This window comes from Ceratotherium simum, chromosome 21 (genome assembly GCF_057802395.1).
Source record: "Ceratotherium simum simum isolate JZ-2026a chromosome 21, ASM5780239v1, whole genome shotgun sequence".
NCBI classification, from domain to species: Eukaryota; Metazoa; Chordata; class Mammalia; order Perissodactyla; family Rhinocerotidae; genus Ceratotherium; species Ceratotherium simum.
The window spans coordinates 29,837,692-29,860,749 of NC_141920.1; the positions used below are offsets into that span (position 1 = coordinate 29,837,692).

Sequence of the window (23,058 nt, forward strand, 5' to 3'; positions counted from 1 at the left end):
AGGTACCACAGCTCAGTTAAATAACATCAGTCCCCATCACATGGTTCAAATTACAATTACCACAGTAAATTCAATCTGAGCATTTGCATGAGCACAAACTTTGCTGCTAGCTCTTCTTACTCCACAAATCACCAGGTAACTGACAGAAGCTCATCATGATCAGTAACCAATCACGTGACTTCATTCACAGTCTGCAGTGATTGATCACTGTGACTCTGTTACTCAGTTTATGTATAGACAGCAAAGCGTGTAGTCATGTTGACTCCTTGTCTCGCAGTGATGAACCCACATCACATTTTACAAAAATGAATTATTGCAAAAGGGAATGGGCAACAGATGCCTTTAATAGAGTGACATTTGAGCAGAGACTTGAAAGAAGGGAGAGAGTGAAGCATGCAGATATGCAGGGGAAGAAGCAGAGGAGTGATAGGATTTGACTCACATTTCCAAAGACCTGCTGTGGTTGAAACAGGAAAGCCAGCTAGAGACTCTAGCAATGGTCCAGGAAGAGATGATGGTGGCTGGGGACAGGGAGCAGTGGTGGCGTGAGAAGTGTGCAGATTATGGATAGAACTCAGTGGTGTGCAGGGGAAGGCTTGGATAGGCTCATGAGAGCAAAGTGCTACATTTTCAGGAATTTTCCAGGGTGGTTGTTAAACTGTTAGTAGCTTGAAATTGGCCACGTGGGGAGTGTTTACATCCCAGAAATTGGCAGGCACTACAAATAAGGCTTTTTCTCTTCTTTTGGAGAATCAATTGTTCAACATTTGCCATCTCACCATTGGACATGAGCATGTTGAAGGCAGAAATGAATATGGGATATAAGAGAAAGAGAAATCACAGATGACTCCTAGGCTCTTGAACTGACAGCATGTGTACTGTGAGCAACAGGGTTGAAAAGGCTGCTGGATGATAGAAGAACGAGTGCCTTCATGACTGAGAGATTAGAAAAACTCTCTGGGTTTGAGGAGCAGGACATTTAGGCAAAGGGGAAGGAGAATAATTTTTCTTCTTAAAATCAGAATGGGGGTTCATTTGACCTGATGAGGAAATAGAGCAACTCAAAAAGGCTGGGGAGTCGGGGGTAGACAGGAATCCAGAAGACAGAATAACTCTTGATGCATGGACATGAGTGTGTAGTTCATGGCCAAGTCTCAACGCGATCGATGAGAGATATCCTAATGTGTGTAGATTTGACTCGTTTCTCACTTTCTAGGGAGATGTCGTGAGTCAGTCCCAGTGCTAGGTCCCATGGCCCCTGCTCAGGACCATGTATGAAGACCCAGCTCTGGGGGCATCAAGGACTGGGAGAAGGAGCAGCAGGAATGTGTGAGCAGGCAGGTCTCCGGGGAGTGGAGGCTCTTGGAGCAGAGTCATGGAAGCTTCTGGTAGGCTCCTTCTCTTAGGCTGGGCCACTCACAGAAGGAAGGGAGCAGCAGAGATTGGGGGTGGCACACAGCAGGGAAGGAAGGAAGGAGCTGTGGGAAACATGTCCACATTTAATTATCTGCTCGTCATTACAGAAACGTTCCCTGTGTGCCTCCTACGTCCCCAGTGCTGTTCTCCTGCTGAGATACCTGCAATGAGAGGACAGGTTGACCCTGCCATAGGACTCTGCCACCTCAGCCTCCCTCCCCAAGTCCTAATCCCCTCCCCATCCCTTCCACTCTGTCACTCAGAGGGTCAGAGCAGGTACAGCCCTCAGAGCAGCATCAAGGACTTCTCAGCATTACTCTAAAATGTGGGTTCCTTTAGCCCCATGCAGCCCGAGCGTTCAAATAATCTAGAGATGGTCTCCAAGGAAACCACCTACTCTTCTGTCCCTCAATAAGCTTCCCTCCGCCCACTTCCACTACAGGACCCCTAGGACTCTGTGGACACCCTTTGAAAACCCTTAATCGATGGGCCGGCTCCGTGGCTTAGCGGTTAAGTGTGCGCGCTCTGATGCTGGCGGCCCGGGTTCGGATCCCGGGAGCGCCCCGAGGCACCACTTCTCCATCCAACGTGAGGCCGAGTCCCACGTACAGCAACTAGAAGGATGTGAACCTATGACATACAACTATCTACTGGGGCTTTGGGGGGAAAAAACTGAATAAATAAAATCTTTAAAAAAAAAAAAAAAAAAAAAAGAAAACCCTTAATCGAGCCCTCCTGCTGCAGGACCCCACACAGTTCCTGGGATTCAGAACCTCTTAGAGGAATCCAGAATACTCCTGAGTGTATTTAGGGAGGTGTGTCACCTTCTCTTCACTCCACGTGTGTCCTGTGGGATGGCCCTTTTACTGACCTTTCCCTTTATGGGACAGACCGTGTCCTGCCCTCCTGCCCCGCGACTTACAGTCAGGCCCTCCACTTCCTGTGGACGTAGATGGCAGAGACACCGATGGCCAGCAGCAGCTTTGCGCTCAGGAGGAGGACTACCAGAGGGACAGTAGACAGCTCTCGGCCTAGAAATCAAGGGACAGGAGGAGCCATTAGAGGGGCCACATAGGAGCCATTCCCAGGGCCTCCACTTACTCCCTCTGAGGCTACCTGGGCCCATCAACATTTGGAAGTTTTTGAACCTACATCCTGCCCTGTGCTCAACCTCGAGGCAGAAATTAGGGTTAAGATGTTCCTCATTCTCATTCACCTCACCGTCAGGATGCGAGAGTTGTCCCCCAGGAGGGAAGGGTGGAGAAGGTGTACTCAGTGACCTGTAAGTGTGTCTCCTTGTTTACTTACTGGATCCTCATACCTCTCTGGAGCAGGTATTACTATCACCATTCTGATGATGAAACTGAGGCTCAGAGAGTTTAGGGAGGGTCACAAGATTAGTGGGATTCAATCCTAGGGAAATCAATCACTGTTTTCTGTAGAATGAACAGAGACCGTGCCTTTGGGACCAAGACAAGTCCATACTCTCAGGGTCCTAGGAATGAATGTCCACACAGCATGCAAGTGGAGTGAGGACAGGTTTCACAGTGGGTGAGAGAGAGGCAAGGCTGCCCTCATTCATAGCAGGGGTGAGGCTGGATGACCCCATGTTCTCAGGAGCTGAGGGAGCCTTCACAGTAGCTTGATCTCATGAGACCTGCTGTCTGGAGAACAGCCTGGTGAGTCTAGGAAATGGGGTCTCACGCTTGGAGGGGCTTCAAACAGAATCCGGCCCACCTTGACCCCAGGTCTTGTGTCAGCGGAAATCTTTCTGTTAGACTCAGAAAATTGTATCTGGGGAAGTACGTTTGAGTTCTTTGCATTTTTACAATGGGCAGTTTTTTATTTTAAAATTAAAAAAATATATTAAAATAATTTTTTATAAATGAATTTATTCCTAAGGAAGGAGAGGAGACCTCACCCTCTTTTGCTCCTGGGGTCCTGGAGGATGACAGTTCTCATGAGCGGCTCTCTGGGACTTTCTCTCAGGGGAAGAGAGCTGTGTTCAAGTTTGCACCTCCTGCTGGAGGGCAGCTCGCATCAGAGGCCTGGCTGAACCGGAGTACTGAGGCTCAGCCCTCTCCCCTCCACTGAAAACAGCTCTGAAAGTCTAACCTGCTCCACAGCTCTGTGAGAGCACCGAGTCTGTGTTGTGCCTGGATTGTAGGTCACCAGCTCCCTGTCCCAGTCCTGCTCTCACTCCCACAGGCATGTTGACCCTGGCTGCACTCCACGATAAGCTTCCACATTCTCATGTCCACTTCAGGGTCTCTTCCCACCATAACTGACATATGGGTGTCCATCTGGGAGTGGTCTGGAAAGCAAACTCTAAATGCAAATTTGCAATTGGATGACTGGGCTGGCTGGCCAAGAGGACCCCAGCACTGCCCGGAGGTGGAGCAGGGGAGGCCCTGCTCCCCCTAGTGGTGCAAGTGTTCAAACTTCACCAGTGGTGAACTGGGAGGGTGTAACCAGAGCAAGAGAATACCTTGGTGTCCAGCATTTGAAACTGAATAGGAAATGGTAATTATAAGGACTATGGAATTGGATGCCTGTTGCTGGGGATCAATCCTTTGGAGAAAGACAATGAAAAGTAAGAGAGATTAATCACAACTGAAAGGTGAAGTGTGAAAGCCAGAGGACTTCCTGGTGGCACTGCAGAGTCTTATCTCCCAGAGCCAGGGGGCAGAAGAACTGAGGATAGGCCCAGGACACAATTATATTAGCAGAGCTACTGAGGAGTCTGAACTCTCAACTGCAGTGGGCCTGTCTGCCAGAATAGGGCCCTGATGGGGACGTATGGGCCATGAGATGTGGGACAGGGACACATGGGCCAAAGCACTCAGGAATCTTCAGTGACTCCCGGGCACCAGGGCAATGGCAGCAGAACAGCTCCTTGTCTCCAAAAGCGACCTCTCCAACCACAAGAAAACACAAAGAAGGGAAAGTAAATTCCACACAAAACTGACTCCCAGTATTAGCTGAAGAGAAAATGCTAAAACTGCAAAATAACTGAATCAAAGAGAAAAATCACCAAACACTAGTACGCCGTCTGTAACAAGGCTGCCATCCCAGCCTCACTCAGCCATGAGAAAAAGTGACAAGGGCAGCTAAAAGGTGAGCCTGAGAGTTATTTAGAAATCCCACCATCACTAGTAAATCCACATTAAATTTGAGAATATTGAAAAAGTGTCTGTCCTGCAGGTTAGAGCACAGAGGGGGTTTCAAAGTATGCCTGTTTGAAAAGGGTTGGCACAGAATCCTCCGAATCTGTGAATTTGTTACTTACATGGCAAAAGACACTCACCTTGGTGATTCAGTTAAGGATCTTGAGATGGGGACATTATCTTGGGTTATCTGAGTGGAGACAGGGTAATCACAAAGATCCTTGTAAGTGAAAGAGGGAGGCAGGAGAGTCTGAGTAGGAGATGTGATGACAGAGTCAGAAGTCAGAGTGAGGTGGGGCCCTTACCCAAAGAATGCAGCCGGCCTCTAGGAGCTGGAGAAGACAAGGACATGGATTCTCCCCTAGAACCTCCAGAAGGAGTGCAGCCCTGCCACCCACTGTGGACCTCTGATCTCTAGAGCTGTAAGATAATACACTTGTGTTGTTTAAAGCCACAGAAAGTGTGGTAAATTTTTACAGGGGCAATAGGAACCTAATAAAGGAGGCTGGGACATTTTAAAGGACAGATGTGACAAAAGGGACGGGCTCAATTTAAAGGGCATAACTTCTGGGCAAAAAGGCAGAGAAAAAGGAAGAAGTGCTGTTTGGCAATTGAGTAGTGAAGGGAAAAAGGAAAAGGAGGGGAGGGAAATTTAAGATCCTGAAGAAAAAGAGAACCAAAAAACTCAGAGCCCTCAGAACCTTTGTCTCACTGTCAAAACCAACCAACCCACCCAAACTCCATTAACACACGTGGATTATACTGTACTAAGAGAAGAGAGGGTCATTAAGCTAGAAATATTGTAAATACCCCAACAACATACAAATGAACCCAAAGATGCTCATCCTCACGCCAGACCCATTGCACCCAGGACTGCAGTGGCTGGAGCCCTCAGATGCCCGGGACAGGCTGGGCATCCTGCTGCAGCAGGGTCATAGAGACATCTTGCACTTTGCTCCAGCCTGCCAACCTGGACAACCCAAAAACCATTTCCAGACTCAGTACGCTAGCGAGGGTACTCGGTCAGGCACACTGAGAGGACCAGAACTAACAGCCCTGGTCTGAGCCCCGGGGGAGGTGGAGACTGAGGAGCAAACTCAGGCTGGTCCAGACAGGATGGTGTGGACCCATCTCTCCCTGCTCTCCCCCTTCAGTACAATCTGACCCCTAGAAACAACGCGAGGTACAAGCACAGGAGGACACTGACAGGAGGATGAGGAAGCAGACTGGCTGGGCCCTGAGGACTGGAGGGAGGACACAGCAGCCAGGGGTCAAGATTCCACTCTCCTGACTACCCAGCACAGGAGGAGACCAGGATGGCATTAGAGAAAAGAGAAGCATAAAACCAATCATCTAAGCTCCTGCCTCAGGAAACTAGAAAAGGAGGAGCAAAATAAACCCAAAGCAGAAGGAAGGATGGAAATAGTACAGAAAAGAGGAGAAAAATCAATGAAATTGAAAACAGAGAAACAATAGATAAAAATCCCTGAAGCAAAATGCAGATTCTTTGGAAAGATCAATAACATTGAAAAACTTCTAGCAAGACTGACAATAAAAAAAGGAGGAATGACACATTCTAAAATCAGGAATGAAAGGCGGGACATACTATAGACCCTGCAGATGTCAGAAGAATAATAAGGGGAGATTGAGTACAATCCTACAGATAGATTTGCGAACTTAGAGAAAATGGACGAAACTCCTCAAAAAGCACAATCTGCCACAATTTACTCTATATGAAATAAATAATTTGAATAGCCCTAAACTATTAAGGAAATTGAACTCATAATTTAAATATTCATGAAAAAGAATTTTTGAGACCCTGATGGTTGCACAGGAATAGTCTACCAAGCATTTATGGATGAATTAAAACCATTTTGCAGGTTTAAAAACAGCTATAAAAGAAATTTGGGAAAATGTAAACGTATACTCCATTTTAGATGATATTAGGGAATTATTGTTAATTTTATTAAATGTGTAATGGTATTGGTATTGTAGAAAACCAATGTCCTTAATCATATGATCACACAATAGTGGACTACACGTGCACCTGGATGTGCATACTTGACCAAGTTATTAGTGGACACAATTATGCAATTTCTGCATGTCTCTTGTTTTAAGGGAAATTGTCTTCATTTTCCTATCTTACTCTTCCAGCAGGCAGGGTCATGGAAACTTAGCGTCCCAGGTTGACCCAGCAGATGAGGACAACTCCATAGAGCAGACGGAAGGAACGTGGGCCTTTGAAAGCTCTTCTGGAGTCAAGATTCCTGGAAGCCTGACTCTATTCCCTTCTGATGTTACATGAGAGAGAAATGAGACATATTTTGTTCACAGAAAGGGGGACTTTGTAGGTCCCTGGGACAATGCCCAGCAGAGGAGGAATGTGTTTCTAATTAGCATGTATTTCCTGCACAGGCTGGTGGTCCCTGTCCTCAGGGACTCAGATTTACCTTGATTAATTTAGCCCAATCACATGGTCTAACAGCAAAAAGTCTTCAACAACATACTCACCATTGCTCCTCAAGTCTCAGAGGTAACACTCCAAACACACAGGGTAGTTGAAGCAGGAAAAGAGATCACAGAGGAACTGGAATTTGCATATAGTAAATGTGCAGTGAGCGGTTGTGATTACTGGCCCATTGTCAGAAATCAGGGAACAAAGGAGTCTTGTGTTGTGACCACTCAGGGTCACCCAGGTAACTGGTCTAGATTCAAACCCCATGTCCTCAGGGCTCCCTTCTGAGAATTTCACAGAGTAGTTAGCAGGTGCAGGCATCTGCTGGAGTGACATTAATGATGTGGATGGAAAAGTCCAGGATGGAATAGAGACTAGGCAGAGGTTAGAGAGAGCAAGGAGGAGAGAGATGGGCTGACGTGGATGGTGAACATAGTCATTGTTAGGACGGAATAGAGACTAGGCAGAGCTTACAAAGAACAAGGAAGAGGGAAGTGGGTTGACGTTGATGGTGACATAGTCATTGTTAGGTAGAGAAAGCAAGAGGCGGATGCTATGAAAAGGATGACCTCCCTCCTTCCCTTCTTTTTTCTTTAACGTATATTTATACCAACAGATCTATAAAGATATGCACCAAACTCTTACCAGTGGTGACTCTTGGAGTGTTTGATTTGGGAGAGGCTAGCTCACTTCCAAGTTGTGCTTTATATTTATAAACTTCTAGATTATTCTATAACAAGCATTAATGACTATAAAAAAGATAAAATTTTAAAAGAGCCAGCTCAGTTGGAGTGGAGGCCTCACCAGGGGTTCCACCTGTGTCCTGCTCCTTCTGGTGGGCAGAGGCCTCCAGGGTCTGGTGTTTGGTGACCGCCGGCTGCCTGTCATGCTCCGCCTGGCAGGTGAGCACCACATCCTCCCTGTGAGCAGATGAGTTCACCAGGAGCCAGCTCGTCCAGTTAAAGGTCCCATCCTTGTTCTCTATGAGTGTTGAGGCCATTTCTGTTCGGGACATGTCTCCATTCTCCAACCAGGTCAGCTTTAGGTGTCGGGGGTAGAACTTGTTCACCTGGCAGGTGACGTTCACCAGGTTCCCTACCATGGGGTGTTGGGAAACCTCCAAGGTGGGCGGAACTGAAACAGCACAGGGCAGAAGCTCTGACCTTATGGAACAGACAGATCACAGAGGAGGGCTCCATAACTTAGCTCCCATCACAGACAGGAATCACCAGGACAGTGCTAGGCATGCAGCAGGCACTCAAACACTGAGGGTGCTCTTTTCATGTGAATAAGATCACAAAGCACAGTGCCAGGATCACAGTAGGTGCTCAGGGACTGGTAGCTCCTATTAGGGTCATAAGGAGTGAAATCAAGAATCACAGCCCCTGGCATACAGTGGGAGCAGAATAACTGTAGCAAAATAAATGAAATCACCAAGTAGGCAGGGGTTGGGCTTAGAGTAGGTGCTCAGTAACTGGAGCTGCTATTGGTAAAGTAGACGACACGACCTAGCTTCGAGCCTGGCACATGGCAGGTGTTCACCTGGCAGCTGCCGTTAAAACAGGTGAGTGACCAGCACATCCAGGTGCCTGGTGATTGGCAAGGACGGTCAGGAACTAGATTCCAGGAAATTCAGGCCTGGAGCAAACAGCAGGGGGAGGAGTGGGCTTGGGGCCCTGGGGGCAGTTGTGGGCTTGGGCTAGGCTGAGGGGCATCTACCTCGGAGGGTCTCAGACAAGATGGCCGTCCCACGAAGAGGAGGGTCCCCCTGCAGGGTGACGTGGGCCACCTCGCAGATGACCTGGGAGCGAACATCCCCCGGGGCCAGCACCACCTTCGTTGTGCTGGAGACGCTGTAGGAAACGCTGTCTCCCTCTGGGTCCACGTTGGTCTGGGAGGCTGGGAGCTCATTCCCATTTTTGAACCACTTCAGGGTGATGTTTCTGGGGGAGAAGCCGTGGGACTCGCAGGTGAAGCTCACTGTCTGCTCAGGTGGGACCCTCACCGTGGGGCCCGATACCACGGGGGGAGTGGGTTTGGCTACAAAAGGATCATTTATAAAAAATAAACATGATCATGATTATCATCACTTACTATAGGCAAGTGACACTGTTAAGAACCTTCAATATATTATTTTTTAATCCTTGTATTATTGCTGGGAGGGAGGGTCATCATCCTCATCTTACAGAGGAGGAAACACGTGTTCCCAGAGGTGAACTCTGAGGAATGGGCAGGGTTGTGGGGATACTCAATTTCTACCCTGTCTAGGAGGGAAATTTGTCAATATCCAACAAATTAAAATACACACACCCACTGACATAGCAATGCCACCTCCAGTGGGCGTCTCCCACTTGAGTAGAGTGGTGCAGGGCTGGTCTAATATCCCAAGGTTAGGAACAACTCTGTATCCATCAATGGAAGACTAGAATGAAGGATGCTGTCTCCATATGATGGATGTTATGCAGCTGTGGAAACAACGCGCAGCTCTTGGTGTGATATGGAACGCTTGAATGGGGATGATGCAGTTGAAGGTGTGGAGAGGTTCCCAATCTCCTCGGGCCTCGGGGTCTGAATGCAAGGGGCTTCTGAACCTTTGGGAAACTGATGAAAAGGAGAAATGCTAGCTCTCTGTTCAATGGTTTGATGTAACAAGCTTTTATCCAGCACAAATGATGGGCCAGGCTCTTCCAGGGAAAGAGTGTCCAATGTTGAGGCAGGACAGAGCCTGACTGGAATCAGATCTGGGTTCTGGAATGATCCCCTCACTCACTGGCTGTGTACCCGTGGGCACGTAGCCCAGCTCCCCATCTGTACACGGGGCATGGGGCTGGATGGGCCTAACGGTCCATTGTGCACTGACTTTGCAGGATTCAGGATCCTGGCCCTCTGGCAGAAAATCCTAAATGAGCATCTTTGCTGCCTCCATGGGGAACCCCTAAATCACCTACATGAGGAACCTCTTCCCTGGGTGAGGGACATTCTGAGATGGCCCAGCTCTGCCTGGAGCCTTCAGGGACTGTGTGAGTTGGTCCCTGAATCACACGAAGGTTTTCTGGACAGACACACAGAGAACACCAAATCTCTGTGTCTCTCCTCCAGCCAGACTGTCAGAGTAAACAGAGAGTCTGGGCCTCTTAGGGATTCCTCTCTGTGTGATGTTTCTGAGGATGAAAAGAAGAAACACACGTTCTCCCTCCCTGCCCTGCCTGGATTTCTCCTCACAGGAAGGGAAGAGGACGTGAGCTTCCTGGGAGAAGAGCCTTTGCCTGCTTGGTCCACTGCTGCTTCCACAGCACAGAGCAGAGCGTGGCACACAGTAGGTGCTCAGTAAGTGTTGAGTAAAGGAAGACTTGGCCACATTGAGGGGCGCTCTCTGGGGGCAGGGGCGAGGTCTGGCCCTGTGACTGGGTGAGTCACTCAGACTTTCAGTTCCCTCATCCCTGGAACAAAGGGCTGGACTGGATTGAAAAGGCAAGGGCTGTGGAGCCAGGCAGATGGGCATTCCAGAATTTTCCCCCCATTTACCAGCAGTGGGGCCTTGAGCAACTAGCACGACCTCTCCAGGCCTCAACTTCCCTGATCTGTGGAATGCGGTGAAATCAGATCATGAACATAAGCACCCACTGCCACACCTGATTCTTGCTGTTGCTCAAAGAATGGGGGGCGTTATTATTGACTTGTTGTCAAACACCAAGGGACGAAGGAGGCCCACGCTGTACTCACCACTCACGGTGAGCTGGGTGCCTGGTCCAGACTTAAACTCCACATAATCAGGGCTCCCTTTCTGGAACTTCACACAGTAGTAGATACCAGTGTCTGCTGGGGTGATGTTCCTGATGCGGATGGAATAGTCCATGTTGTCTCTCTTTGTGGTGTCTCCAACATTTGTTACTCGGGGGTAGTGGCCTCCTTTGAAATTGTAGATTAACTCCCGGCCTGGCCCTGTCCCACTGAACCACAGGACGTTCCCCACAGGGAGCAGGGAGGTCATGGTGCAGCGCAGAGTGGCCGTCTCTCCAGCTGCAACTGACACTGACTTCTCAGGCTGAATCACCTGCAGCTCCTCACCTGCTGCTCCTGGAGGAAACCAAATCCATCATTTATTCATCCCTATGTGATCTTGTAGGTTTTCTCAAGTGTTTATCAACAACAGCTTTCACTGACCCAGTGCACAGCACGAGTGGGCCTTGAGCTCAGCACATTGCATATGTCATCACAGGTAACCCTCACAAGAAGCCTGCAATGTGAGACCCTAGTACAAATGGGGAACTGAGGCACAGAGAGGTTAAGAGATGTGGCAGAGAGTCGGTTTGAGTGCCTTTGCCCTCTCTGGGGGTTTCATGCTTTGCCAAATATTTCTGGCTGTCCACTTTCTGGCCTCAGGGCGTGTTGTATTTCTGGACCTTTGCATTGGGTAGGACCATGAGACGTTTTTAGACCATGAGTTGTGAGCAAGAGTAACAAAGGAATTTAGCGGGATATGCATTTAACTACAAGAACCTCTATGCATCAACTTCCCTCTTATGCAGAGATCCACATGCTCAGGATGGGTCTGCTCCATCAACCTGGATACTTGAGTGACACTCATGGGCAGAGCTCCCAACACAGAATGAATATATAGTTTAATTAAGAAGTAAAACGTTCTTTCAAGTACCTGGGATTTTTTTATCCATAGCATAATAATGTGGCATTAGTGTCCTAATCCTGCTGTAACCAATTACCAAAAACTTAGTGGCTTAAAACAATAGAAATTTTTATCTTATAGTTCTGGAGGTCAGAAGTCCACAATTGGTGTTGCTGGGATAAAATCAAGGTGTCAGCCAAGCAGCATTTCTTCTGGAGGCTCTCTTCCTTACCTTCCTAGTCCCAGTGGCTGCCCACATTCCTTTTCTCATGGTTCCAGTCTTCCTATCACTCCAACCTCGTGCTTCCATTATCACTTGTACTTCTCTACCTTTGACTTTCCTGCCTCCTTCTTCTGAGGACCCTTATGATATCATTGGGCTCACCTTGATAATCTAGGATAATCTCCCCATATCAACAGTCTTAACTTAATCACTTCTGCAAAATGTAAAAAAATTGCCATGAAAGGTAAAATATTCACACGTGCTGAGTATTAGGGAAAGGATCACTTTGGAGGACCATTGTTCTGCCTACCACACAGATCTCTTCTGACTTTCAGAAACCAGTTTCCATAACAAAAATCTGTGTATATGGCATTGATACACAGGTTGAATAAGGCAATTTATTGGAATCTGGATGAAGGACTATTCAAGCAGTCCACTAGTGAAACAGTCTGAAAAATAAAACTAGAAATCAATAAGAGAAGGAGAAATGGAATATCCACAAATACAAAGAAATCAAGCAACACACTCTTAAAAAATCAATAGTCAAGGACGAAATCACACGAGAAATTAGAGAAGACCTTGAGACAAATGAAAACAAAAATACAACATACCAAAATATCATAAATTAATAACTATATACCTTAAGACATTAGACAAAGAAGAGAAAAATAAACTCAAAGATAGCAAAAGGAAGAATATAATAAAGATTAGTGCAGAGATAACTAAATCGTAAATAGAAAAACAACAGATAAAATCAAGAAAACCAAGAGAGGTTCTTCACAAAGATCCACGCAATTGACAAATCTTTGGCTAGATTGACGAAGAAAAACAGAGAGAAGACCCAAATAACTAAAATCAGAAATTAAAGAACACTACAAAATTTTGCCGAGATAAAAGCGATGATAAAACACTACTATGAACAAGTGAACACCAGTAAATTGGATAACCTATATGAAGTGGACAAATCCCTAGAAATACACAACTTACCAAGACTGCATCACGAAGAAATAGAAAATCTGAATAGACCTTTAACTAGGAAGGAGATTAATCAATAATCAAAAATCTCCCAACAAAGAAAAGCCCCGGAGCAACAGACTTCACTGGTGAATTCTACCAAACATGTAAGGAAGAACTAACACTAATCCTCTGCAAATTCTTCCAAAAAGTTGAAGATGAAGGCAGTCTTCCTATCTTATCCAGAGTCATTCTGAGACTCATTTGAAGGCCAGCATTATCCTAATACCAAAGCCAGACAAATGCACTGCAAGAAAACAGACCAATATCTCTCACAAAAACTGATGCAACAATCCTCAACAAAATACTAGCACCCCAAATTCAACAGCATATTAAATTTCACACCACGACCAAGTAGGATTTATTCCTGGGATGCAAGTATGGTTCAACATATGAAATTCAAACCATGTAATCTATCGCATTAACAGAATGAAAAACAAAGGCCACATGATCATCTTATTCGATGCAGAAAAGCATTTGACAAAAGCCAGATTTTTTCATGATGAAAACAATCAATAAACAAGGAATAGATGGAAACTTCTACAAAATCATAAAGTCATATATGAAAAACCCACAGCTAACATCGTATTCAGAAATGGAGAAAGTCTGAAAGTTTTTCCCCTGAAAATCAGGAACAAGAAAAAGATACTCACTTTTAGCACTTCTATTCAACACAATACTGGAAGTTCTAGCAAAAGCAATTAGGCAAGAGAAATAAATAAAAGGCATTCAAAATAGAAAGGAAGAAGTAAGACCACTTCTGTTTGCACATGGCATGATTTTATATGCAGCAACACTAAAGATCACATACACACACACACACACACACACAGACACACACACCTGTTAGAGCTAATAAATAAATTAAGCAAATTTGCAGGATACAAAATCAACAGGTAAAAATCAGTTGCATTTCTATACACTAGTGATGAACAATCCAGAAAGGGAATCAAGCAAACAATTCCATTTACAATAGCATCAAAAGATATAAAATACTTAGTAGTAAATTGAACCATGGAGAGGAAACACTTGTCCACGGAAAAGTAGAAAACATTGCTGAAAGAAATTAAAGAAGACATAAATACAGGGAAAAACATCCCATGTTCATGGGTTGGAAGACTTCATATTGTTAAGATAAATACTGAATACTACCTAAAGCAATCTACAGATTCAATACAATCTGTGTTTGGATTGGTGGTTACCAGAGGGGAGGACGGGAGGGAGGGGGGCGAGAGGGATGATTAGGCACATGTGTGTGGTGATGGACTGTAATTAGTATTTAGGTGGTGAACATGATGTAATCAGTGCAGAAACAGAAGTATAATGATGTATGCCTGAAATTTATAAAATGTGAAAACCAATGTTACTTCAATTAAAAAAAAAATACAATCTCTGTCAAAATCTCAAGGGCAAGGGGCCGTCCTGGTGGCCCAGCGGGTGAGTGCGCGCAATCCACTTAGGCGGCCCGGGGTTCACAGATTCGGATGCTGGGCGCACACCGATGCACTGCTTGTCAAGCCATGCTGTGGCAGCATCCCATATAAAGTAGAGGAAGATGGGCATGGATGTTAGCCCAGGGCCATCTTCCTCAGAAAAAAGAGGAGGATTGGCATCGGATGTTAGCTCAGGGCTAGTTTTCCTCACCAAAAAAAAAAAAAAAAAAATCTCAATGGCAGAAATATTTTTTGAGGAGATAGAAGAAAGCATATGAAATCCCAAGGGACCCCAAATAACCATTCTGAAAATGAAGAACACAGTTAGAGGACTCACACTTCCTGATTTAAGAAGTTAGTACAAATCTATAATAATCAAAGTAGTTTGGTACTGACATTACAGATATATAAACCATGGAACAGAATAGAGAGCCTAGAAATAAACCCTCACGTTTATGGTCGAGTGATTTTTCAACAAGGGTGCCAAGGCCATTCAATGGGGAAAAGACAGTCTTTTCTACAAATGATACTGGGAAAACTGGATATCCACACGCATAAGAATGATGTTGGACCTTTTACTTTATACCATACACACAAATGAACTCAAAATAGATACAGGCCTATATGTAAGAGCTAAAACTATAAAATTCTAAGAAAAAAAACACAGGTAAAAGTCTTCATGACATTGGATTTGGCAATGATTTTTTGGATATGACACCAAAAAATCAGGCAACAAAAGAAAAACTATGTAAATTGGACTTCATCAAAATCAAAAACTATTGGACATCAGAGGATACTACCAGGAGAATCAAAAGACAACTCACAGAATGGGAGAAAGTATTTGCAAAGCATATATCTCAAGGGATTGATACACACAATATATGAAGAACTCCTACAATTCAACAACAAATTAACAGAAAACCCAACTAAAAATGGACAGAGGACTTGAAAGACACTTCCCCAAAGAAGATATACAAATGGTCAGTAAACACAAGAAAAGATGCCCAACAACACTAGTCATTAGAAAAATGCAAGTCAAAACCACTATGAGAAAATCCTCCACATTGCTTAGGATGCCTATCATCAGAACAAAATAAAAAACAGAAAATAAGTGTTGGCAAAAACGAGGAGAAATTGAAACTCTTGTGCATTGCTGGTAGGAATATAAAATGGTGCAGCCACTGTGGAAAACAGTGGTGGCTTCTTAAAAAGTTAAACATAAAATTTACCATATGATCACAACAATTCCACTCTTAGGTATATACCCCAAAATATTAAAAGCTGGGACTCAGACGCACGTACATCAATGTCCATAGCAGCATTATTCACAATAGCCAAAAGGTAGTAGAAACAACCCAAATTTCCACCAACAGATGAATGGATAAACAAAATGTGGTGTACAAATATTATGGAATGTTATTCAGCCCTAAAAATCAATGACATTTTGATACATCCTATAACATGGATGAAACTTGAAAATATTATGCTAAGTGAAATAAACCAGATGCAAAAGGACAAATATATGATCCCACTTATATGAAGCACCTAGAATAGGCAAAATCATAGTAACAAAAGGTAGAACGGAGGTTAGCCATTGGAGGGAAGGAGGAAAGGGGACTTACTGTTTAACGGGAAGAGAGTTTCTGCTTAGCATGTGGAAAAGGTCTGGAAATGTATGGTGGTGACTGTTTCACAACATTGTGAATGTACTTAATGCCGTTGAATTGTATCCTTAAAAATGGTTAAAACAGTAAATTTTAGGTTACGTGTATTTTGCCACCATCAAAAATATGTACTAACACAAGGTGATCGCCCCATGAAGAGCTTCTGAATTGGACTAAATGGCTCAAGGAGAAAGACAAAATGTGTGGTCCCAAAGGCTTATAGATTTGAGAAACCTGCTCTTGAATGGAGAGATAGAGCCATGCGAGCAAGCATGGAAACAGCAGACTTCAAACTTGTGTTTCGAAAAGAATTGTGGGTGGTTGACTGTGTTTGGACAATGAGTTACAAGTTGAAGGGACACAAGTCACCTTTGGCCCAATCACTGAACTGCAGCTGCAAGACTTTCCAGTTCCGTTTCACTGCCTCAGGGACTAGCCAGTTTCTGGACACGGAGAGAAATAGAAAAGCGTTCCTTCTTATCTTAAGTGTCCTAAAAAACAGGCCTGGATTCTGGTGGCAGGGATATAAATCAGAGGAGCAGGCTGTTGTGGCGCCACAGATAAATCCTGTGTTCTTTTCAATTTCTTGTCTACTCCTCAGGGAAAAAAATGTGCTTTACCTTTGCAGAGTGTGAGCTGGTGACCCCCACCCACTTAGCACTGTTTACAACCAAACCTGCCTCCTAAGGAAGCATATGCTACTCCAGGGTAGGTCCTTTGGTGCGCCCATAACATCAGGTGGTTTGGGTTTTTAAGTCTGGAGAAGAAGATTGGAACTGCTAAGAAAAAAATGGGGAGAAATATGAATGAATCTTGGAGGGAGAAATGGAAGGAATAGAGGAGGGAGGAGAGAAGAGGGAGCAGAGGGTCGAGTTCCATCTGCCATCTGTGTATCTGTAATTCTTGTACTTACTTCTCTGGCCCAGATCTTTCCCCTGAACTCTGGACTTGTATGTCAACTGCCCACTGGACATGTTCCTTGGATGGAAATAAACATCTACAGTTAACATGACCCAAAGTGAACTCCTGAATTTCCCCCACAGCCCTCTGTGTCTCAGCTGAGGCACCCTTACTCTTCCAGATGCTCAGGCCCCAAACGCTAGGAGTCTGTCCCTCTCACTCCAATCCTATGCATCAGGAAATCTTGTTGACTTCACTCCAGCATGCATCCAAAATCTGGCCTCTTTCCCCTATCTCTACCAGCTACTGTCCTGGCGCGAGCCACTTCTTGTTTGCATGAAGGCAGTGACCTCTTACAGGTTCTAGTTGCTTCTATTTATGTCCTGTTTAGTCTACTCTCAACCAAATGCTAGAATAATTTAAAACTCATGTCAAATCATGTTACTTCTTTCTTCAAAACCTTGCAATGCCAGCCATGTCACTCAGAGCAAAAGCCAAAATCCTTGAATATAGCAGGAAGATCCTATTCTCAGGGCCTTTGTACATGCTGTTCCCTGTCAGAAGGGCTCTTCCCCCAGATTACCTGGGGGCTTTTCACCTTCTTTTTCTGTTTGCTCAAATTTCCCTTCTCAGTGAAGCCTGTCCAGACTACCCTGTTTAAAATATATCCCACCGACAGAGTCTCCCAATTCTCTTATCCACCTATACTTTAATTCCTTCCTTTCACTTATTGCTTTCTAATACAACACGTTCTTTAGCCATTTATTATGTCTATTGTTTACTGTCATTTCCCCGTTAGGTTATAAGCTTCATGAGGACAACTACTTTGTCTCTTTTATTCACCAATGTACCACAAGTTCCTATATAAGCTCCTGGCACATAGTAGGTGTCCGATAAATATTTGTATGATGAGTAAACTGCCCAGTGTGACACCTGCCAGGGACCCGGAAGTGTGTTTTAAGTGGATAATCCCAATGGAAATTTTTCAGAAACTGAGTTTCCCATGTAGAGGACTTGGTGAAAAACAAAAGCAAATTGCATACATGCAGGAGGCAGAAAAGCCCAGGAGAAGAAAAGCACAAACTCTATTCCCCACACCTCACCATTCCCCACACCCACTGGCAGAAGCTGCAGAAATCTCATGGGATGGAAGTCAGGTAATGGTTAAATCCGTGAGCTCTAGAATTTGTTCTGAGTTGAAATCATAGCTTCTACCATTGACCACTGAGTGACCCTGAACCTCTCCATGCTCCCATTTTCTTATCTGTAAGGTAGGGGTGACAAGATTATCTACCTTGGATATAATGATCTCTTGATAAAACAGCCGTAGGCATTTCCAACAGTGTGTGGACATGGTGAGTGTTCAAGACATTGAAGTTATTACTCATTAGATTTCCTGAGGGAGGGAGGCTTCAGCTGACGTTAGATGACAGAGATACAGATATGGGTACGGATACAGATACGGATATGGATATAATTACAGATACAGATCATATAGGCAGGAGTCTCTGTATCTTCATCCCCTTCTCTCCTCCTCACCTCTGTCCAGCGTGGAAGTGGAACTCCAAGATAGTAACACACAAAACAGAGGAGTTTGCTTCTCTTAAGAGTTTGAGGAGGGTAAGGGGCAAATTTAGAGAAGTAGAAAGGAGGGATGTTGGCTGAGAGACAGGGAAAATTAAACATCTGTTCAACGTGCATTTCATGTAGACTGAAAATGATTTGAAGAAAACAATAAGGAATGTCTTTTCAAAAGTCCTGTGTGTGTGTGTGCCTGTGTATGTGTGTGTGTACACTTTCTCACACCAACTGATACACATGAACACACACATAAATGCATGCATTCACAAATAGATATAAAAGTGTGGCATAGCATGTATACAAAGTTGTTCTGAAAATTTGATGAAATTATAATACATATTAAGAGCTCAGTAAAAATGATTGGCACAAGGAACCACCCAACACATCATTAACAAAATTTGTGAGTACACACAGCGGAAGTGAAACTTTGGTGATCTCTCAGTGGCGTGATGGTGATCCTTCTGTTTGCTTCTCTGTACTTGCTGATTTTTCTGCAATTGGCCTCCATTGAGAAGCTCAGCAGCAAAGCATGGTGAACGAATGAACTCTGGAGCTGGTTGGCCTGGACTTGAATCCCGGCTGCTCCACTGAATTAGGTAGGTGACAATGGGAAAGTTACTCTCTCAGCCTCAGTTTTCACATCTGTAAATTGGGGATAATGGTCCTAGCTATCAAGAAGGTTGCTGTGAGGATTAGACGAGTTAATATACACAAAGTCGTCTTTGTTGCTGTTTGAAGCACCATCTGTTTCATCGCCTGTGGTGATCATCTGCAGGTGATGGACCCAAAGAGAAAACGCTCAGATCCCTGATTTCATGCTCTCAGATAATGCCCGGTCCTGGGCCATGTCTGGTAGCTCTGGGTGGTGCACCGGTGTTTACCTGGAGGCCCTAAATGTCCCAAGACAGAAGGAGGGGCTTCTACCCCAGGGAGTGCTCACCTGTGAGTCCCAGCAGTAGAGTCAGCAGCAGGCAAGGAGGAGGGGGGCGGGGCCGGGAGGCAGCGATGGGCATCCTGGAGGCCTGAGGAGCCTGCTCTGTTCCAGCGTGTGCTGGGGAGAACCCTGACTTCTGTGCTCTGTGGAGAGGAGGGAAGTCCCGCCTCCCATGATATAAGAGGAAGCGCCTATGACGGGGTGACAAGGCTGTGACAGCAACCTGCTTCTAGATCTAGACAGTTCCTGCTTCTAGATTGTGAAATAGGAATCAGGAAGAGGAGTCAGCTACAACTGAGGAGTTACTCAACTTATGTTTTCAGAGAGACATGGACAGGCCTAGTAGAAATAATGCTTCCTCCTGTCAACAAAAGGAATCATTTCCTGACTTCTTTCAGGAGGGGAAGTGGGTTATATGACCAGCAATTACACTCCCAGGCATTTATTTCAGAGAAATGAAAACTGATGTCCACACAAAAACCCACGCATGAATGTTTAGAGTAGCTTTCTTTGTAATAGCAAGAAATGGGAAACATCCCAAAGCTCAATAATAAGTGAATGGTTAAACAACTGTGCTGCATCCGTACAAGGAAATACCACTCAGCTAGTAAGTTTCTTGAAGTCATTTTGTGGAATGCACAGAATCAATCTCAAAATGTCACATATTGTATGATTCTGCTTATATAACATTCTTGAAGTTATAGAGATAGAGAAAAGATTGGCATTTGCCAGAGGTTTGGTATCGTGGTGATGGGTGTCACTCTAAAGGGCCAGCACAAAGCAGACCTTTGTGGTCATGGAATTGTTCTGATCCTGATATGGTGGTGGTTACATAGACACACACATGAGAGGACCAGCATAAGCAAAAGGTGGGAATGTTACAGGATTCAGCATAAACAACAATCTCATAGTCATTATAACATAGACACTGACTAGTAAGTTATCCAAAATTATAGTATAATTATATTAGGGCAATGGGGAATAGAAAGTGTGCATGTGAGGCATGAGGTCTGGAGTAACACAACATTGTATCCTCACCTTCCTTAGTAGGAAGTCAATAAATAATGCCTAAGAGTCAGAAATCAAGAAGTAGCAATATGAGTGTGCTCTATGCAATATGGCAGTAAAATCTAAAATCATCAGTTAAAGAGTTGCAAATGGTTGCCCCTGGGAGGTGGAAGTGATGGGGGGTTAGGGAGACTCCAGTTTTCATATTAGAACCTGTAGAACTATTTGAATCTTAAACCGTGTGAGTATGTAACTTTGATAAAGGGAGAAACTAATTTTAGATTATTAGATTTATGTTATCAGAGTTACACATAAAGAGAATGTTCATACTATTAGCATTAACAAGAGAGTTTTATAAGCTTGCTGGATGTAAATTTTGTTCAAAACTCAATTATAATCCTATACGATAGTCAAAAACCACTGAAAACAATAATAATAATTTTAAAGATTCCATAAATCAGAAAGCATTAAAGATAGCTCTAATTAGAGATGCATAAGATCATTATAGGGGGAAAAAAACCTGCAAAATTGTAAATTGCAAGTCATAAAGGAAAACCTAAATAAATAGAGGTATATCATGTCCATGAATGGGAAAACTCAATACTGGAAAGATGTCAGTTTACCTGAATTAATATATAAATTCAACACACTCAAATAATAATTTTAAAAGAGTTTTTCATAGAACTCAACAAAGTGATTCAAAAATGCATTTGGACCAAGAAGAGCCACAACAGTTTTGATCAACCAGAAGAGGTGGGAAGATTTGCACCAAAGAGGTATGAAAATTTATGATAAAGCAATTGTAAGTAACAGCGTGTAGTTTTGACAGGGAGATAGCCACGAAGCGCAATGGAACAAAGACCTCATGAAAAGAACCACAGACTTATGGAAACTTGATATATGGCAAAGGGGGCATTGCAGATCAGTGACTGCTGGATAATTTATCATTGTGGAAGAAAAAAATAAGATCCCTACCACCTATAACACACAGACACGCTCACACACTCACACACACAGAGCAGAAAAATCTAACTAGATCAAAGGCGTAAATGGAAAGAGCAAATCTTGATCAAAAATTTTTTGCAACAAAAACTCCCAAATGATACCAAAATTGCTGCTTTGCAGACCACATTAGAGGAACAAGAGGGACTCTCCCACATATGCCCAAAGAAACAAAGATAAGAATGTTTGTTGCAAAGTTGTCTTAACAAAACATTAGATAAACCCTCAATATCCATCATGAGAAGAATTGATAGATTGTGGCATATTCTCACAATAGAAACCTATAGAGCAGTGGAAAAGTAATAAAATGGAGCTACATGTATCAACATGAATAAATCCCACAAACTGTGTTAAGCATAAAAATTGACATAAAGTTCCAGAATACTGCATATAGTATAACAGCAATTATATAACATTTAAAACATGCAATAATATTACATATTGCTTGAAGATTTATACATATGTCGTAAAAGTATAAAATCATGCTTGAGAATGATAAACACCAAACTCAGGGCAGTATTTTTAAAAGGAACAGAAGGAGCCAGCCCGGTGGCATAGTGGCTAAGTTCGTGCACTCCCCATCGGTGGCCCGGGGTTTGCCTGTTGGGATCCCAAGCGCAGACCAGCACACGGCTTATCAAGGCCAGGCTGTGGTGGCATCCCATATAAAGTAGAGGAAAATGGGCACAGATGTTAGCCCAGGGCCAGTCTTCCTCAGCAAAAAGAGGAGGATTGGCAACAGATGTTAGCTCAGGGCTAATCCGCCTCACCAAAAAAAATGAGGAACAGAAAAACATAATTGCAAAATGTTAATATTTTACAAAGATAGGATGGTAGGTCCATGGATACTTTTTATATTATTCTTTATATATTTCATAATAGAAAAATGCTTCTTCAACTTAGTGATTTCAAGATACATATGTGTTAAAAGGAAATCATACTTCAAAAGCTCTGGATAAAAGTACAAACTGCTCTGAAAATTAAGGGTTGCTCATGATCAGGGGCAGATGGAGATGTATTTTCTTGACGTGCTTGATTCTCTTTGGGTGGAGGCAGGGCCAGCTTGAAGCTCAATGCATCAGGGTGCAGACACCCTGATCCCCCATGACCAAAGCCCATCCTTGACTCAGCTGCAAACATCAGAGAAGGAGCATCAGGAGGGTGTGTGGAAGGGAGCATGTCCATGGTGGAGGTGGGGATCGTAGAGTCAAGGGCAGGGCTCTTGGGTAACCTCCAGGTCCTTGCGGCAGCTTCTCCCCCCTGGACTCCCTTGGGGAGGGCAGGAGGCAATGCATCACAGGGCATGCAGGAGCTGTAGGGAGAAACAGGCATTCATTCATTCATTCATTCATGTATTAATTCCACAAATATTTATCGAGCACCTACTATGTTGCAGACACTCTGATTGGCCTGCGTTCATGGTGCAGATCAGAAATGAAGACTCTACTCATTACACCCCAACACCTCTTACTGACTTCTGAACTCTCTCCCACCCCCATATTCATCTTTGCCACTAGTAGCACCCCCAAGTCCCTCAGATAGACTTTAGTGGTTGATTTTAATAATACTTTCCTTATTAATTCTGAAGATATATCGTATGAAAACATCTTATGGGGGGGCTCTGGAGTTTGGGTCTC

At 44.2% G+C, this 23,058-nt stretch overlaps 1 protein-coding gene across 1 annotated transcript; it reads right to left on the bottom strand.

Annotated features, from left to right (window-relative positions):
- Window positions 1-340: 340 nt before the first annotated feature.
- LOC106800146 (signal-regulatory protein beta-1-like) lies at window positions 341-19,585 on the bottom strand. The gene is made up of 6 exons (XM_087445494.1): window positions 19,418-19,585; window positions 10,762-11,115; window positions 8,758-9,078; window positions 7,843-8,172; window positions 2,339-2,447; window positions 341-1,478 (listed from the first exon to the last, which is right to left on the bottom strand). Exons 1-5 carry the CDS (start codon window positions 19,488-19,490, stop codon window positions 2,341-2,343), a joined length of 1,185 nt encoding a protein of 394 aa, XP_087301620.1. The 5' UTR covers window positions 19,491-19,585; the 3' UTR covers window positions 341-1,478; window positions 2,339-2,340.
- Window positions 19,586-23,058: the final 3,473 nt, after the last annotated feature.

What these genes read in the sequence shown, in the direction of transcription:
- LOC106800146 (XM_087445494.1), bottom strand. Translation starts at nt 19,490, where the DNA reads ATGCCCATCGCTGCCTCCCGGCCCCGCCCCCCTCCTCCTTGCCTGCTG. An exon ending in CACCCAGCTCACCGTGAGTG is followed by an intron (nt 9,079 to 10,761) that starts GTGAGTACAGCG and finishes ATCCTTTTGTAG; the next exon opens with CCAAACCCACTCCCCCCGTG. An exon ending in GGACACAGGTGGAACCCCTG is followed by an intron (nt 2,448 to 7,842) that starts GTGAGGCCTCCA and finishes CTTGATTTCTAG; the next exon opens with GCCGAGAGCTGTCTACTGTC.